The 20778-nt window shown below is 26.1% G+C and overlaps 1 protein-coding gene across 4 annotated transcripts; it reads left to right on the top strand.

Moving 5' to 3' along the window:
* Window positions 1-14154: 14154 nt before the first annotated feature.
* LOC145935123 (uncharacterized) lies at window positions 14155-20122 on the top strand. Of its 4 annotated transcripts, none has more exons than XR_014425169.1 (4): window positions 14155-14326; window positions 15604-18937; window positions 19406-19500; window positions 19776-20122. XR_014425169.1 is itself a non-coding variant. In XM_083036245.1 (4 exons), the coding sequence occupies exons 1-3, from the start codon at window positions 14306-14308 to the stop codon at window positions 19491-19493; spliced, it is 3447 nt and encodes a 1148-aa protein (XP_082892371.1). In that variant the 5' UTR covers window positions 14155-14305; the 3' UTR covers window positions 19494-19500; window positions 19776-20122. The 4 variants fall into 4 exon arrangements, 3 of the variants coding, with proteins under 3 accessions (XP_082892371.1, XP_082892364.1, XP_082892355.1); XM_083036245.1 differs by having other exon boundaries at window positions 19402-19500; XM_083036238.1 differs by having other exon boundaries at window positions 19393-19500.
* Window positions 20123-20778: the final 656 nt, after the last annotated feature.

The following is a 20778-nucleotide window of genomic DNA, read 5'->3' as shown; positions in this document are numbered from 1 at the left end:
CTTTGCACGGATTTGTCAACATCTGGATTTGCTCCAATGATTGTGGCAAGAATAGAAAACTGTTTCGATTATCAGCCAAGAATCAAATCGATCAATGAATTAATGTGAAAGAATTTGTCGATAAAGTGCAGCCAGACGAATAAATGCATAAAAAATACAGGTCGACGCAATTGTGCTGCTGCATTAAGATCGCGATGCGCTTGATAAGTTGGAAGGTGAACGAACTATTATACATCCGTCAGTCATGACATAGTCTCAGTAGACATCTAGATATCAACATTAATGTTAGAATTTACTATATTTGAATATATTATAAAAAAGAATTAATTATTTTTATTTATATTATGCCGGTAAGAGAGAAAGAAGAATAATCGCATACATAAATAATCTTGCTTATAATCTTTATATTCAAAAATCGCAAATACTATATAAATAAGGAATGTGTTTTATTAATTAATAATAAATATCAATTAATAATAAATCACGCGAAAGAGGAAAATTATTACGCGGAAAATACAAAGCGACTATTGTTATCATTGGTTAAGAGGAAGGTTTTTTCTTTAATATATGAATGCGCTGACTAACTCGAACCACAATCATATGGTTTATGAGAATTATGGGTATTGACCTAAATACACTGAAATGATAATTGCACTGATAAAATTAAAACGATACAAAATCGAAAATTGTACAATTAAGGGAAATGATGAAAATTTTATCATTTCGAAGAACGATGTGATTAAAGTTCAATATTAAGTACGATACAACTACTTCGATTTATAAGAGAAATATCTGGGTAAGAAAAACAATAAGTTTAAAAATTATTCTGTTAATTTTTTTCTCACGTTTTACCATTTTTCACTTACACATAATTAAATTTGTAGATAAATATTATTTTCTTCTATTTATGTATATATGTATATGGATATATCTTTTTGCGATATTTCAAATATTATTATTTTTTTATTTTAGTTATTTTAATCTGTTATTTTTTTATTAATTTAATCATTACTATATTCTTATGAGATTTATTAAACTTGTTAGATGCCAAAAACATTGGCAATGTTCGATATGACATCATATTACATCGAAACATGCATCACTACGTGATTTCTATCATTCACAAGATAATAATAAACTAAATAAGCATTTGTGTTTTGAGAGATCTTGCGCAGTTTGCATGAAAACGTCATGCAGTAAGAGCCAATGTAAACAATATCATTTATACTGAGAAGTGTTGACCATTTTATCGGTGTTGTTACAAAGATTTCGGCTTTATTGCACTAGCCAATTAATTTTTCGATAAGACAAATATTGAATCTTGAATATTATATCTTGAAGCAATGATAAATAAAACTAACGTGTTATTATAATTCAATATTTTTCTGCTTATATTTCTGCTTATATTGCAATTCTGTGATTTAGAAAAGAATAGAAACTTGTTTTCTTGTAATATAGTAATTTAAAAAGAAGTAGAAAATAGAACGAGTCGAAACGTTTCTGATACAATAAAGTTTATTTAAAATTGATAAAGATACACTAATAAGATACAATTTATTTAATTTTAATTTTATTTAACCCATAACAAAGAAAACCATAAAACAAAATCTAATAAATTGTCATATGAGTCATAACAACAGAAAAAACGTTATTATGGTTCATATGACGATTATAAATATGTTCTTATAATTATGTTATAATTTTTTGTTTTTTATTTTATGATGCAATTTTTTTTCATATGACTGCTGACAATGTTGGGACGTATTCCTTGCCAACACGAACAAATCATCTGTATTCCTGCGAGCCAGGATGCACTGTTTAAAATGAAGGTCCATCTTTACATGGTGAGCCATAAACATACAATAGCCAATACCGAGGAAGCTAACGAGGAAATTAATTTAAATAATGCAATCGCGCGATCGGCACCATTCTTGCATAACGATCACTCGAATTGTGATGCATACAATGACTTTATGATCCGACGAGATAGATCCTATCCTCTTATTGATGCAACAAGCTAAAGTAAATTCGATTATTATATTATCGAATTCATTATAGAATTGATTATTGTTGCAATAAATAGACGGACGATTATACAATATAATTATTTGCAAATAATATTTTCAAGAGATTTCATACTTTAATTCATCAATGTAACATGTATTATATATTTTTTAGGTAAATTTTTCAGCAAATACGAAATTATACGATAGTCCGAGAACTATAGAAAATATGTTTATAGAAAGTACATATATTTATCATTTTATATTTAAATTAATTGTAAATTTATCGCTCAAATTCGAGCCTTAAAGTGTTACATTAATGGGATATTAAAAAAGATATTAAAGATTTTGACGGATTTACGGGAATTGACATGAGTGGAAAAAATTCGCTGCGGCTATACATATAGAGATCTTTGTTTTGTCGATAATAAAATAATAATTTGAGTTTGTATTTATTATTTCCAAAATAGCTACATAAAAGAATCTGTATATTTTTAATGGTTTTATTCTCTTATCAAATGTGATTATAAAATTATAAAATTAAAATAATTCCTAAATATAGATTACACATACATTGCATATTTATATATGCAGAACATGTGCATTTACAATTGTACGTATTTATTTTTAATTTTATTATCATCTTTAATAATTATTTTTAATAATAATTATAACGAATTTATTTCATTCTAATCGTCATTTATGTAATCGTAATTATCTGCAGTTATGACAAATATTTATCTTATTAATATATTTAAATTAATCAAGGAATTATCGCAAATTTTGTGAGTTTCAATATGTTATAAAATTTATTTTGAATTTAAAACAGGCACCTATTCTTAATAATAATCTCAATTGTCGAGTCGCTAATGTTGTTACTGCCACGTGTTTATTTTTTCTACTCTACTGAACATTTATGTGTCAAAACGTGTGAAGGACACACGTTGTTAAAAATCTGTTGGCTGAACGTGCTACAAGAATTTTTTACTATCACGATGGGCGAGATTAACCACAACTGTGTGGTAAGGTTTAATTTGTTTAATTAATTCAATTCTCCGCTCTTCTCCTACACATAAAACTACATTTTTTATATTATTAAACTGAAAAAGGATTTTGTCAAGACTGAGGAAAGTAACGTGCTATTTGTAACATCGTTACAGTTACAGTTATCAAAAAAATGTAATTACAATTACTCATTATTATAGTTACAATTATTCTTCTTGATAACTGTAATAATGACATTCGAATTTAAAAAAAATTTTGACACATTTTTTGAATAGTAAATAACAAATACAAAAATTATTTTTATAGTTATTTTTTGAACGCAGCATAATTTCTATGTAAAGACACATAAAGATATTGTTGATATAATGTAGCGATATTTATTTTAAATTAATGACATTCTTGTAAATTATTGCATATTTAAAACGAATTTAATTATTAAATTAACGTATTACGTCAGAATTGGAAAATTTCATAAATTTATAGGTTTACAAATAAAATGATTTTAACTGATTATAATAAAAGAAAGAAAAAAAATTATTTATCTTTATAGAATTTGGAGTTCTTCAAAAAAAACTTAATACAATATAAAATTTTCTATCAAGAAAAAAAATTTCTCTTAAAATATCAAGACGTTAAGAAAAGCTTTGAGAGAAGTAAATTACGGTATTTATAAATTTACAAGGTACTTGCTATTATAAAACGCGAATCGCATAATTAGCGCAAAAAAATTCTATAAATCATGAGTCGCAAGAAAATATACACATGTCGTGTGTCTAAAGAATAATGTAAAAAACAAACGTTTCATCGTCTGAATTCTCTTCATGTAAAGTGTAGAAATTTCTCAGTGATAGTTGGGCAAAAAATAAAATATGTCTCGAATTTATTAAGGTACTGCTCTGATGGACATCTCTAACGCTTCATCATAACATCGAAATTCTTCACTCATCACAATATTTATTTCAAAACTTGTGGGAGGAATTAAAGTAGAAGTCAGACAACCACTCGTGGAGAAATCATAGTATACACAATCAAAAATTAATCACGAGGAAGCAGAACATGTAACGCTTTGCAATTTAAATGTTAATCTGTAATGGGTGGATGATATATTTTGAGACTTTATCATGACAAATCAAATAAAATAATAATAGAGATATTCACCCGAAAAGAATTCAATCGAAGATCGAAACGTTGTTTTTTTTATGTTAATCCTTAGGGACACGACATAATATATCTTTTCGCGATTTATAATTTATAGAATTTTTTTCCCCACATTATATGACCTACAGTTTAAAATAGCATTAAGTATTTTGTAAATTTATGAATATTAATACACATGCACGTATCCACATATATTGCGATTTGCTTCTGAAGCTTTTTCTACGTTTTATTTTTGCAATTTTACTTCTGCTATCAAAATACAATAAGATAATTATTAAAATTATTAAATAGTTTAACTCGATAGTGATATTAACTATGATATTTTTTATATTTTTTATATTAATAGTAATATTAATATCAAAATTATATATTGATTTGTTTTATTTTAACATAAAAACTTATTTAAAAATATAAATTTAATGCATGTGTGTTTTATATATAATTCGGTTTTGTAATGTAATAGCATTAAAAAAAGTAACACAAATTGTAACTAAAACTCTTTTCTTTTTGAGTTACAGCAGAAACGAGTTATTTTTTAGAATCAATAATGAATAAAGATAACATTGATGACATTATACTTTTTAAAATCATTGACAAATAATAACGAAATAAATTTTAAGATAATAAATAACGGATAACGACTCATATTTTCGAAAATAACCTTGAAATACATTTATTAATTTTTGTATAATTTTTATCACCTGTACGAATAGTATATATGTATATTATCATAACAATATCGTTGTGAATATTATAGATGTACTAACATAAATTAAATAAATGTATTATTTTGCTTTAAATTAAATAAAATAAATTCTATTAGAGAATTCTATAAGAAAAAGAAATCTAATAGAAAATTTTCTCTACTGCATAAAGAAAACAATCTATTTAATTTGAATTCTATAATTTTCAGGCCGAGATAGTCAAGTCATATTTTCAATATGCTGTACCAATTGACCAGAATTTATTATTAAATTTTATCGAAAAAGTCAAAAAATTAAATATCAATCTCTCAAAAATAAAGCAAAAGTTTGACGAAATATATAAAATAAGTTTCCAAAAACTTATAGAACAAAGACCGAAGGAAGATATGTCACAAGAAGTTCAACGTATTATAGCATGCACAACTACTGCCACACAACAAAACACTGAAAATGATGCTACATCTAAGGAGAACATTAAGTTTGTGGAACAATTAAAGGAAGAAATTACAGAGAAATTAGAAAACATAGATTTAACGAAGCAAGGAATGACTGACGATATGCCAAGTGAGGTCGACGATGAAATGAGCGAGATGAAAGATATCAAATATCTTCAGTTTGTCGAGATAATGTACCAGAATGAGATTAAAAGCGTTTTTGAGCAACTTCATGATCATGGTAAGAGATACACTTCCATAAGATATATGAATGGTGAAGCAGATTTCAGAGTGCGGCTTGCTATAATAGAAGAATACTTCATCCATCGAATTGACCTGATAAACAAATTGTTGTATCTTGAAGAAAAAGTGCTGAAATTGAAGCTCTACAGAAAACGAATGCCAACAAATGTGGAAGCGATTGGCATCGAGATGACCAATGTTTCGAGTAAGATCGATGATGAAAGGAGCAAGCTTATAAGGGACAATACATATTTATGCTTTATTTTCAAAATGCATCGAAAAGATATTAATAGAATTTTTACTCAACTTCAATTGTATTGCTACAGATACAATATGCCAGATGAAGAAGTGAAGATTATGATGCATAAAGATTTTATCATGCAGAAAATTGAAAAAATAAAAGAGGATTTAGAACTGAAAGAAGAAGTAATGGACTTTAATCTTCAGATAGAGCGAGAGGCAGCGAATGTGGAAACGAATGACGCCGAGACGACTAATATGTCGAGCATGGTCGAGAGTATAAAGAGTATGTTAATGAAGAACAACAAATATCTTCGGTACATCGTGATGAAGTATCAGAATGAAATTAATAGAGTTTATGCTGAACTTCAAATGTATTGCGACACATATAATAGTGCAATTGAACAAGGTGTGATAATCGTTGGACACCCGAATGTAAAAACGGATTGTGCTGAGAAGACCAACATATCGAATAAAATTGATGAAAAGAGCAAACTGCGGACGAGCTATGAAACTTTTCGATCTGTCGAAGTGATGTTGCAAGAAGTATCTGTTAGTATTTATGATCAACTTAAAATGTATCTCGGCAAATACGATATGCCAAATGAAAACGTGACGATTGTTATGCATACGAAACCGTATGATCCTACGACAACGCATGACGATGAAAACGAGCTGATGAAGGACAACGAATATCTTGCGTTTATTGCTATGATGCATCTGAAAAAGCTTGAGGATGTATGTGCTTTCTTTAAAATGCACTTTAATGGATTCAATAAAACAATTGAAGAGGTTACTGAGGATAATCGTTACATGGATCAAATAAATTACATGTCTTATCAAATTTCAGTACTAGATCGTGACGTTTTCATGCTGAATCATGACTGGGAAATTATAGAAAATTTTTATAAATATAACGAATAAGGATTTATATACGCACAGAATTTTGAGCATATATAAACGACTTAATGAAAAAACGGCAAAATGAAGAAACTGAAGGCGATATAGCGTCTTTAGTCTCACTAATGCAACAAATCGAACGCTATCATTTATTATTGCTTTGATAATTAGAACAATAAATATAGGCAGAACGTAGATAATATAGATAACATTTTTGCATGTAATCATTTATAATTTATTATATATCAAAGAGATTATCTTAACAAATTTTATATCTTTAATTTAGATGTCATGAAGAATATTAAATTAAAATAACTAATCATAAGCGTAATCGTAAAGCGTATATGTATTCACTTTGACGTCGCTCAACGTGATCCATTTGATCCGTATTGATACTGTTTCTTGCATTTTTTTTACTATATAACCTAATTTCTAAAATTTTTATGCATGTATCTGTAATAGAATTTTACTTAACTGTGATCATGTAATTTTGATAGCCATTTATTTTTTAATAGGTGTTCAAAAAATTTTAACACAAAATAAATTAACAATTAAAATATCTTGAGTGAAAATTGATATAATATTATCTATTTATATTCTAAAATCTTTGTTGTGCCAAAACTTCTAATTTTTAGGATTTGATGCTAGATATTTTTATAATTAAATTTGCCATTTAAATGTTCTGAAAAATATGTCTATTCTTTTATACGATTTAGAATCTTGTATACATATAAATATAAAGATATGTACTCACATATGTAACATAGCAGCATGTACTTTATATATTTTTAAATAAATTTTTGGGTAAATGCAAAATAATACGATACTTGAAAAAGAAGCTTAATGCTTACAATTAGTTACTTATCTAGTGCGAGAATCGAGTGATCAGAATTATATTACAACAAATTTTATTTGACTTTAACTATCGATGTGCTTTAGTTAAATTATCTTTAATTTATGTATTTAAAAAATTTGAACTGAACGAAGATTACATAGTAATTTGATGTCAATGATAGCTCTAACAATAAGGTTTTTTTCTCAATAAAGTTAAAGAATTGTAGAGACCAAGAAATGTAAAGACTAAGAAATTTTAAAAATAATAGTTAATAAATAATAATTTTATTTGTATTATGTTATTTTTGTTTATATTGATTTCTCAAGCATCGAATAAACTGGCAGAAAACGGTAACGCTTTGAACACGCATAAAGAATGTCATTTGATGTAGTTATATCTTACAATTAGTCAATAGAAGTTTTAAAAAATTACTGTGTCTGGTGAAAAAAAAACTATATGTTTTTATAATATTTATACATATATTATTATTGTACATTTATTATCAATAAAAAATTATATTAAAATTATTATAATAAATCTTGGAAAATGAAAACCCTTATAATTAATAATTAAATAATTGTTTATTATTTAAGAACTAAATTATAAAGAATTTTGATTTAAAAAAACTTTTTTTAAATAATGCGACGAATTTATTTTAATTTTAGGCAAAAATTAATGCCTAAAGGTAATTAAAACTTTTTTGTTTTTACAATAATATTATATTAATTGTCAACACAATAAATTGAAACAAATTTATTCTTTCACAAAATGTGATTATAAAAAAATTAGAATAATTCCTAAATATATGTTACACATACATTGCATATTTACATTCGCATTGAATATGCGCATTTACAAACGTTTTTATTTTTAATTTTACTAATCATCATTAATTGTAGTTAAAACGAATTATATTTATTTCATTTTAATCGTTATTTATTTAATCGTCATTATCTGTGGTTAGAACGAATAATTATCTCATTAATATATTAATCTAAAAATTAAATTAATCTAAGAATTATCCTACATTTGAGTGAGTTTTAATATATTATAAAATTTATTTTAAATTTAAAACAGGCGACTGACCTTAGTAATCATAACAATTGTCAGATCGCTAGTGTTTGTAATCGCCATATATTTATATTATTTATTTTTATATTACTTACTTTGGCTGCTCCATATTAAACATTCGTATATCGAAACAGTGTCTAGAGGACATTCGAGTGTTAAACATCCTTCGATTGAATTGCTATAAGAATTTTCCACTCTCAGGATGAGCAAGATTTATCATTATTTTTGGGTAAGGTTTTATTCGTTTAATTAATTCAATCCTCCGACCCTTCCCCACATAAAATTCTTTGTATTATTAAACTTAAAAAGGATTATAGAAAATAAATAATAGAAATAAATCGAGACCGAGGAAAGTAACACACTATTTGTAACATCGTTTCTGTTACAATTATAAAAAAAATGTTATTGCTACAGTTATATACTCATTATTACGGTTACAGTTGCTTTTCTTAATAATTGTAATAATAATGACAAAAAACTATATTTTTTATATTATTAAACTAAAAAAGAATTTTAAAAAATAAGTAAGACAAGAGGGAAATAAATAAGACAAGAGGGAAAATAAATAAGACTGAGGGAAGTAATGCGCTAATTGTAACATCGTTACTTTTACAGTTATAAAATCATGTTAATATTATTCATTATTACAATTACAGTTACAGTTACTCTTCTTGATAACTGTAATAATAATGACATTCGAATTTTTAAAAAAACCTTCAACACATTTTTTCTATAATATACAGGGTATTTAAAAAAACCATTTAAAATTGAAACCATTTATATGGCAGATAGTGCACATAATATTGACAATGAGTAAAAAAGTCTTATTAAACATGTCGAAAACTCAATAGTTTCAGAGATATAAACAATTTTATATATTATTATCTCTTATTACTAATTAGTGGCTTTTACGTGTCGTATATGAAAGTTTACAAATCTACTAATAAAAGGCGTTTCATATGTTCTTTTTTCATTACAATGCGCATACTTGAAATCTTCTTTTTGAAAGAGTTGCGAATTTTCGAAAATTTAAGGTTTTTGTTACATTATTTAACAGGCACGTAACTCTGTAAGAAGAAGATACCAAGCGTGCATTGTAATGGAAGGAAAATATATATGGAACATCTTTTGTAAATAGATCTGTTAACACCGACATAAATCTTCATATACGACACATAGAAGCTACTAATTAGTCATGATAGTAATATATAAAATTGTTTATATTTCTGAAACTATTGAGTTTTCAAACCTATGTTTACTAAGAAAACTTTTTTAATACACATGCACGTGTCCACATGTATTGCGATTTGCTTCTGAAGCTTTTTCTACGTTTTATTTTTGTAATTTTACTTCTGTTATCAAGATACAATAAGATAATTATTAAAATTATTAAATAGTTTAACTCGATAGTGATATTAACTATGATATTTTTTATATTTTTTATATTAATAATAATATTAATATCAAAATTATATTGATTTGCTCTATTTTAACATAAAAACTTATTTAAAAATATAAATTTAATGCATGTATGTTTTATATATAACTTGGTTTTGTAATAGCATTAAAAAAGTAACACAAATTGTAATTGAAACTCTTTTCTTTTTGAGTTACAGTAGAAACGAGTTATTTTTTGGAATCAATAATGAATAAAGATAACATTGATAACATTACATTTTTTTAAATCGTTGACAAATAACAATAACGAATTACACTTTAAGATTGATAATAAGTAACGGTTAATGACTTATTTTTGAAAATAATCTTCTCAACCTTGAAATATATTTAATAGTTTTTTTTATATAATTTTTATCACTTATATGAATAGTTCACATATTATCATAACAATATCATACTTTTATAGATATATTAACATAAATTAAATAAATATATTATTTTGCGTTAAATTAAATTAAATAAATTCTATTAGAGAATTTTATAATAACAAGAAATTTAATAGAAAATTTTCTCTACTATATAAAAAAAGCAATTTATTTAGTTTGAATTCTATGATTTTCAGGACGAGATATTCGAACGTCAAATGTATGAAAGAATTCCCGAAAGTATATTATCAAATTTAATCAAAAAAGTCGAAGATTTGATAAAGGATATCTCAACAATACAGCATGAATTTGGGAAAATATATAATATAAATCTCCAAAAAGTCAAAGAACAAAAAAAACCGAAGGCAGATATGTCAGAAGAAGCTCAACGTATTACAGCATGCACAACTACTGCCATACAACAAAACACTGAAGATGATATTAAGATTGAGAAAAAATGTTTTCTTCAGTTTTGTGAACAAGTGAAGGCAGAAATTGCGGAAGAATTTGAAAAGAATTCAACGGAGCAAGAAATGACTAACAATGTGCCAATTAAAGATATCAAATGTCTTCAGTTTGTCGAGATAATGTATCAAAATGAGATTAAAACAGTTCTTAAGCAACTTAATGATCATGCTAAAAGATACTTTTCCATAAGAGATATGAGTGGTAAATTAGATTACAGAGTGCATCTTGCTATAATAGAAGAATACTTCATCCATCGAATTAACCTAACAAGAAAAATGTTGATCCTTGAACAAAAAGTGCTAAACATCAAGCTCGAGAGAGAGCGAATGATGATAAATATAACAGGGGTTAATATTAAGGTGACCAATATTTTCAGTATCGATAATGAAAGGAGCAAGCTAAGGAGGGACAATGAATATTATTGGTTTACTCAGAGTATGCAGCACAATGAGATTATTAGAATTTTAACTCAACTTCAAAAGTATTGCTACAGATACAATATGTCAGATGAAGAAGTGAAGATTATTATGCATAAAGATTTTATCATGCAGAAAATTAAAAAAATAAAAAAAGCTTCAAATGTGAAAGAAGAAGAAGTAATGGACTTTAATCTCCAGATCGAGCGAGAGGCAACGAATGTGGAAACGAATGACGCCGAGACAACTAATATATCGAGCAAGGTCGAGAGTCTAAAGAGTATGTTGATGAAGAACAACAAATATCTTCGGTACATCGCGAAGACGCATCAGGAAGAAATTAATAGAGTCTATGATGAACTTGAAATATATTGCGCTGAAAAGTCCAACATATTGAGTAAAATGAATGATGAAAAGAACAAACTGCGGACACTCAGGGAAACTTGTCGATCTCTCGAAGTGGTGTCGCAAGAAAAGTTTATTAGTATTTATAATCAACTTAAAATATATCTCGGCAGATACGATATGCCAAATGAAAACGTGACGATTGTTATGCATACGAAATCGTATAATCCTACGGAAACGCATGACAATGAAAACGAGCTGATGAAGGACAACGAATACCTTGCGTTTGTTGCTATGATACATCTGGAAAAGCTTAAGGAAATATGTGCGTTTTTAAAAATGTACTTTGAAAGATTCACTGAATCAATTGAAGGGATTACTAACATTTTTCGCTTCATGAAGCAATCAATTTTTGTGTGTCACCAAATTTTCGTATTAAAAGGTGAGGTTTCAATGCAGGATCAAGAATTGATAATTATCAAAAAATCTTTACATACATAATGAATGAAGACATACAGCGTGCAGAATTTTGAACTTATAAATAACTTGAGAAAACGACAAAATACAGAAACTGAAGGTGATATAATGCCTTTATTCTCATTAATGCAACAAATTAAACGCTATTAACGCAGTTAATATAGATATTTTTGCATGTAATCATTCACATAATTTATTATATATCAAAAAGATAATTTTAACAAATTGTATATCCTTAATTTAGATGTCACGAAGCATATTAATTTAAAATAACTAATCCTAAAGCGTATATGTATACACTTTGACGTCGCTCAATGTAATCCATTTGATCGATATTGATGCTGTTCTCGCATTTTTAGCATATCTAACACAATTATTCTGAAGTTTTTATGCATTTATCTCTAATACAATTTAACTTAACTGTGATCATGTAATTTTGATAGCCATTTATTTTTCAAAAGTGTCAAAACAATTTTAACAAAATAATTAAAATTAAATTATCTAATTTTATATATAATAATTTATATAATTATTATAATATAATTTATATAATTATATATAATAATTTATAAATAATTATATAAAATAATTTAATTTAAATTTTAACAAAATAATATAAAAATTAAAATATCTTGAATAAAAATTGATACATATTATACCTATTTACATTTAAAAATCTTTGTTGTGCCAAAACTTCTAATTTTCAATACTAAATATTTTTATAATTAAATTTGCCATTTAAATTTTCTTAAAAAGATTCTTTTAAATAATTTAGAACTTTCTATATATAAATATATGTACACACTCACATATACAATATAATAGCAGCATGTACTCTATATATTTTTAAATAAATTTTCTGATAAATGCGAAATTATATGATACTTGAAAAACCGTAAAAAAAATCTTAATGCTTAGGATTAGTTACTTACCCAGTGCGAGAATCAGAATTATATTACAACAAATTTTATTTGACTTTAACTATCGATGTGCTTTAGTTGAATTATTTTTAATTTATGTACTTGGAAAATTTGAACTTAAGAAACATTACAATAGTAATTACAATAATAATTACAATAGTAATTCGATGTCAATAATTGCTCTAACAATTAGGCTTTTCTTATTAATAAAGTTAGAAAGTTTTAATATAGAGACTAAGAAATTTTAAAAATAATATTTAATAATATATATAAATAATTTTGATTGTATATTATTTTTATATGTGTTTTTCATTGTATTGATCTCTCGAGCATTGAATAAATTGATAAAAAACTATGCTTTCTACATACATAAATAACGCCATATGATTTAATTATATTTTACTCTGAATTAAAGTTTTAAAATAGTACTGTATCTAATGAAAAAAAGTATATGTTTTTATAATATTTATATATTAATTATCAATGTGTATTCTGATTATAAAATTAAAATTATTATAATAAATTTTTGAAAATAATTGGACTCTTATAATTAATAATTAAGAAAGAGAGAGAGATTGTTTACTATTTAAGAAATAAATTTAAAAAAATTTTGATTAAAAATTTTTTTTTAAATAATGCATTAAATTTATTTTTATTATAAGCACAAATTAATGTCTAAAAATAATTAACTATTTTGTTTTTACAATAATATCATATTAATTGTCAACACAATAAATTGAAACAAATTTATTCTCTCACAAAATGTGATTATAAAAAAAATTAGAATTATTCCTAAATATATGTTACATATACGTTACATATTTATACATTAAACATGCGCATTTATAATCGTACATATTTATTTTTAATTTTGCTAATTTTTGTTAGCATGAGTATTTATTTTATTCTAAGTAATCGTCATTTATTTAATCGTTACTTGCGGCAATACTAGAACGAATATTTATCTCATTAATATATTAAAATTAATCTGAAAATTATCGCAAACTCGAGTTTCAATATATTATAAAATTTATTTTGAATTTAAAAGAGGCGGCTACTTTTAGTAATGATCTCAATTGTCGGGTCGCCAGTGTTGTTATTTCCACGTGTTTATTTTTGCTGGTCCACATTCGTGTGTCGAAACGTGTAAAGGACACTCGTTGTTAGAAATCCATCGGCTGTGGATGCTAGAAAAATCTACCTCTACTAGGATTAATATGGCGATTGTTATTAAGAATAACGTATAAATCGAAGGAATTTGACATGCAGCAAGAGAACTATGAGGTGAGATTCCATTTGTTTGTATTCGATCATCACAGACTGCATTCCATATTATTAAATTGACAATGAGCTTCGAACTTTCATGCCTCATCTCGCGAGTGGAATATGTGTTTAAATTTTCATCAAGTTGAATCTCATACTGTCGCGAACATTCCTGCAATTCGTATTTTGCCTCTTGATTCAAGATTTGACGTGAAATGAAAGAAATATATGTATAAACCTTAGAATAAAGAGTAAACGAAGGAATTTTTGCCCGAAAAAGTGAAGTCAGAACCGAACAAACTATATAGGTATATGTTTATATAGTTATGTGATGTCACAAGTGGCATCACATAACGTTAAATTCAAATGTTCAGTTAATAACTTTTTCAGTAATACCTGAAATGCAGTCACAAAATAATAAATATTAAATATTTTAATAAACAATTTCAAAAATTAATAAAAGATAGATAGTTAACGTAAAAGTGTATGTTTATAATTTTCAAATCTTTTGTTAATTATTTTATTATATTCGTTGCAAATTATAAATTATTTGTCAAAAATATGTTTATATACAAAAGTTGTTTATAAAATAATGTCATCGCATAAGATCTTTTAATGCGAGGACAAAATATTAATTTAAATATTATTTTCTGACAGGATGCTGAGAAATCGAATTACATAGTGCTGAGATACTAGCGACTAGATATTCAGTTAAATAATATAGAATTGAGACTAATTACAAAAGATCGAAATTTAATTTAATAATGTGTTTTTAAAATTTATATGCAATGTGTGATTTTAACTCTCGCGTATTTCAATTGATTCGTAATAACTTCTAACAAAGCTTGATGAATACAAATTAATATAGTTTTTTTGTGATATCATTATATGTTTTATTATATATTTTAAGTTATAATAAAGTATATTCTTAAAGCGTTAACTCTCTCTTTCTTAATCAATTATTTTTTTTCAAAAATTAAAAATAAAAAATTTGCTGGAAAAAAAATATATAATTTAATATAATATAAAATAATGAAAATAGATTATTTTTTTGTATTTTACAATTTTTATTTTTTCATTGAATAGCTAATAATTGACAATAAGAATGTCACAGTGAGTTTAGTGTATGTATGTGTGTGTGTGTATATATATATCTGAATGTATGTATGTATGTATGCATGTATAATATATAGATATGTTATAAATATAATTTTCTTAAAATTATATGCAATTTGATAAAGAATTTTATGCATAATTAAAGATAACAGTATACTTAGTTTGAATTTTATGACTTTCAGATTGCATTGTCCAAGGATCTATCTAATAAGCAATTTAATGCATTGGATAAAGTTTTGCAAGATGATCTGAACATTTCAGACAAAGTAGACTATGATATATTTTATGAATCACAAAACTTGCCACTGGCATTAAAATGTATTGAGCAGAAACAATTCCAACAAGGAAAGGAGAAGTTTGACACTGATTGTAATACGAATATCACCACAAATGGAAAATGGAAGAATATTTACAACAAATTACAGGAAGCACATAGCGGAAGTTCACAGAAAATCACAAATGGAGAAAAGGTAAACAAAGATATATCGGAAAAATTTGAATATAGTATAGCACGCACAAATACTGTCACGCAGCAAAATATTGAAGAAAAGGATGCTACGTTGTCTAAGAAGAATGTAAAGAGTATCAAGTCTCTTCATGAACAATTGGGGCAAAATAGAGAAAAATTAAAAATTATAAAATCAACGCAACAAGAAATGGCAACAAATGTGAAAGCGACTGACATCAAGAAGATCAATTCGTTAGGTAAGTCCGATTTGATTGCAAAAAACGAGCTGACGAGACAGAACGCATATCTCCGGTTTATGGCAGCGAACGAGCAGAATGAGATTAAGAAACTTCGTGCTCAACTTCAAATATATTACAACAAATGCAATATGCCAAATGAAAAGTTGGAGGTCACCCCGCGCACAGATTTCGTCACGCAGAAAACTAATATGATGAACAAGATTTTGGAGCTGAAAAACGAGATACTGAGACTTAAACTCGAGAATCAGCAATACGTGGAGAAGATAGAAAAATTTTGTTGCAATGAGGAGAACATATATTTTAAATATCGAGAATATGACAACGAAAACAGCAAGAATCAAAAGGCTAAACACAAGAAATATGAGTCTAGCGTACAAATAAAGCTGATGAATAGAATATTAACGTTGTATACGGATATTAAATGGTGGAAGCAACGCTTTGAAAGAAATCAAGCTGCGTTGATAACAATGACGACCGAAAAGCAGAAAGCAGAGACGGAACTAATGGAATTTGTCACAAAAGTGACCGAGCTTCAAAATATGTGCGACACATTCGAAAAAGAGAAATTATATATTAATGCTCTGACATCGCAGAAGAGCATTTTTCAAAAAGAGAGCCAACAAATATCAGAAATAAACAGTGTATCGTCGAACATGGAAAATACCTTAAAAGATCAAGTTCCTGAAATTATTGCTAAAGATTCTGACAAATACTACATTACATTGCCATCAATAATGTGGCGACAAATAATAATGGAAGGAGGAGATTATAATTACATTACATTGCCTACAATAAAGATCGCCGATACAGATAAAACAGTAAAATCATCAAAACAAGTAGTTAAAGATTTTAATAAAGGTTCTCTAGAAAAACTGCTGACAGATCTTGAAGACAAAATGAATGAAAAATTAAATAAAGATTCTGTTAAAATAGTAGAATTATTAAAAGATCTGAAAACAAATGATAAATCGACCTTTGTAGAAGAGCAAGTTCCAACTGATTTGACTAAAGATTTCGATAAAGATTGCATTACATCGTCGTCAATTATGCGACAAATAGAAGAAGAAAATTGTGATTATATTACGTCGCCAATATCGCCATCGAATATCATCGAGAAAGAATTGGATGAAGCAGTGGAATCACCGAAACAAGTAGATAAAGACGCTATAACAGAACCTTTGATAGATCTTGAAGACATAAATCAAATACTAAATAAAAATGTTGTTAAAATAATGCAGTTATTAGAAGATCCGAAAACGAATGATAAATCGACCGATGTAGAAAAGCAAGTTCCAACCATGACTAAAGACTTCAATAAAGATTGCATTACATCGTCACCAATTATGCGACAAATAGAAGAAGAAAATTGTGATTATATTACGTCGCCAATATCGCCACCGAATATCATCGAGAAAGAATTGGATAAAGCATTGGATAAATCACCGAAACAAGTAGATAAAGACTCTAATAAAGACGCTATAACAGAATCTTTGATAGATCTTGAAGACATAAATCAAATACTAAATAAAAATGTTGTTAAAATAATGCAGTTATTAGAAAATCCGAAAATGAATGATAAATCGACTGATGTAGAAAATCAAGTTCCAACCTTGACTAAAGACTTCAATATAGATTGCATTACATCGCCATCAATAATGCGACAAATAGAAAAAGAAGATGATTATGACATTCCGCTATTATCAATAAAGAATATCGCCGATAAAGAATCGGACAAAGCAGTTGAATCACCGAAACAAGTAGAAAAAGGATCCAATAAAAACGCTCTAATAGAATCATTGACAGATTTTCAAGCTAAATTAGATACAATATTAAATGAATATTTTGTTAAAATAATAGAGTTATTAGAAGATCTGCAAACGAATGATAAATCAACTGTTGTAGAAAAGCAAATTCCAACCTTGAATAAAGATTTCGATAAAGATTGCAATACATCGTCATTAATAATACGACAAATAGAAGAAGAAAATTATGATTATGACTATATTACGACGCCACCATCAATATCGCCATCGAATATCGAGGATGAAGACTTGGACAAAACAGATGAATTATCGAGCATTAGATCGCTATCGATAATGCTACAAATGGAAGAAGAAAATTATGATTATGATTATATTACGACGCCACCATCAATATCGCCATCGAATATCGAGGATGAAGAATTGGACAAAGCAGATGAATTACCGAGCATTAGATCGCTATCGATAATGCAACAAATGGAAGAAGAAAATTATAATTATTGTTACATTATGCCACCGCCAATGTCGCCAAGAATTATCGACAATAAAGAGTTAGATAAAACAATTGAATCGCCGAAACAAGTAGATAAAAACTCCAATGAAGATGCTCTAATAGAACAATTGATAGATCTTGAAGATAAATTGAATAAAATACTAAATAAAGACTCTGTTAAATTAATGGAGTTAGTAGAAGATCTGAAAACGAATGATAAATCGCCTATTGTCGAACAAGAAGAACAAGTTCAAAATAAAGATAAAGTAGCGGATGATAAGAAAAAAGCTAAGAAAGATGATACAATTTTTATGAAAAAATTAATATTGTCACTTCCATTTTACGAGTTACCACTCTCTAATATTACCAAAGATGAGAGCATTGCAAAAAATACGAACAGAGTAAGTCAAAGTCAACCGTCTGACGATTATCAATCATTCGAAAATTGCAGTTTGTGTAAAAAGCCTACTGATTATACAATATCTCAACAACGTGAGAAAAATCAGCTTGACCCTAACAAGGTAGATGCAAATGTAAATAATAATCATATAAAATGTAAGTACTGTAATTTAGCTATAGATATTCTAATGATAAAATATAATAATACGATTGATCATGTAAACAACGAATTTCAAACTATTGAGAATAATAAAAATAGAGAACATGGACATATATCAGGCAAAACTGTCGAAGAAGATCAAATCATAAAGTTATAAAAGAAAACAAATTCGAAGAAGTTAAAAATATGGATTCAAACACAGCCAATAATAAAACATTACCTTATGCAAAATGTATGATATTCGAAAACAATATCAAAGCCTTGGCTAAAAAAAAAATCTTGATCGTAGAAAATACATCTAACGTCACACCTAAAATTGATTATAAATTAAATAAAAGAATTGCTCATTAAAATAATAATTGGACTTTATATAATATTTTAAATATATCTTGACTATTATTATTAATATTATTATATTATTCTGCGATATTATCAATGTTTACCATTAAAGATTATTTAGATAGTATGGATGACATTTCATTGAAGATCTTATCAAAACTATTATGGACATCGGAAGATAATTACACATCGAAGAAAAGCTTCGCACATTAACATAAAGGTAATCGCAAATTAAAATTAAATTAAATTAATATATGATAATATTAAGAAATATAGATTAATATTTAAATAAGATAATAAAAATTGATAAACACAATTGCACATTAGACAATCAAATTTTAATGGCTTTATATCGTTTAAACTTAAATTTTAATTTATATACTGCCCTTTTCCATTACAATCTATATATAATTAAGACACTTTTATCTTACACTTTCAATCATTTTAAATAATTATATTTTAATAATCTTGCGAATTATATTTTTATTGTTTCAGAGAGGGAGAAAAAAAATGAAACAAATATCGATAAAGACATAATTCTAGCAACAAAGATGTAATGTATACGACGTTTCAATTTGATCATCTGAAATATCTTCGTTACTTCAATAGTTTGAAGGAATTAATTGTGAAGAAACGAAAGTATGTTTGATACAAAAAAACGAATATTGTATTGAGAAAGAACGAATATTAATAACTTTTCTTAAGTAATTCGGTTTTCGAAATTTAAAAATTATTGATGTATATAAATTTTATAATTTTCTTTTCATAAACTAATTCTCTAAAATTAAAATTATTATGCATATATTTTTATGCATGTAAAATAATGTCATCGAAAAATTAGAAACAGCTTACAAAATATTTAATGATTTATAAATTTAATGATTTATATATTGTGATATAATTCTAAACTATAATATGAAATAGTTTATAAAATATGAAATATGAAATATTTTATAAAATATGAAATATGAAATATTTTATAAAATATTTTATAAAATATGAAATATGAAATATTTTATAAAATATTTTATTCTCGATGACTTTACAAAAATGCGAATTAGTTGATGTAAAGGAAATGTGTATAATATTTACTATATTTACATAATAAGATAATATCACACTTTATTATATTAGTTATACCAAGAATGTAATTATCAACTAAATATTTTTTCATTACAAATATAAAATATAAAACATTACAGATTATTTTGTAATATTTTATATTTATTAATTACCTTAATTGTACATGTGTATAAATTAATTGATGCTAAAAAGAATTATTATTGAAATATTTCGAAAGCTGTATCCTTCTCTAAAAAATTGTATTGACCACGATATTTGTTCTTTTGTATTAGTTTCTTTTTCATTGATTATTTCATTAAATCCAATCAATTCTTTCTTATTAATTTTTCCATTCCAAAAGCAAGTAAAACTTTGCAGAAATGGTCAAGTTAGAAGAAAGAAAAATATATAATTAAAAATGATTTGAAATTGCAGT

The sequence above is a fragment of the Prenolepis imparis genome, unplaced genomic scaffold (genome assembly GCF_030444845.1).
Source record: "Prenolepis imparis isolate NDT839.2.m4 unplaced genomic scaffold, iyPreImpa1.0 SCAF_1, whole genome shotgun sequence".
NCBI classification, from domain to species: domain Eukaryota; kingdom Metazoa; phylum Arthropoda; class Insecta; order Hymenoptera; family Formicidae; genus Prenolepis; species Prenolepis imparis.
Note: the sequence above shows the minus strand (reverse complement) of the source record. Positions and strands in the feature narration are given on the sequence as shown.

Excerpts from the sequence above, each read along its gene's own strand:
- LOC145935123 (XM_083036229.1), top strand. The coding sequence starts at position 14,306 with ATGCAGCAAGAGAACTATGAG. Across the intron at positions 14,327-15,603 it reads TGCAGCAAGAGAACTATGAG|ATTGCATTGTCCAAGGATCT; the intron begins GTGAGATTCCAT and ends TATGACTTTCAG.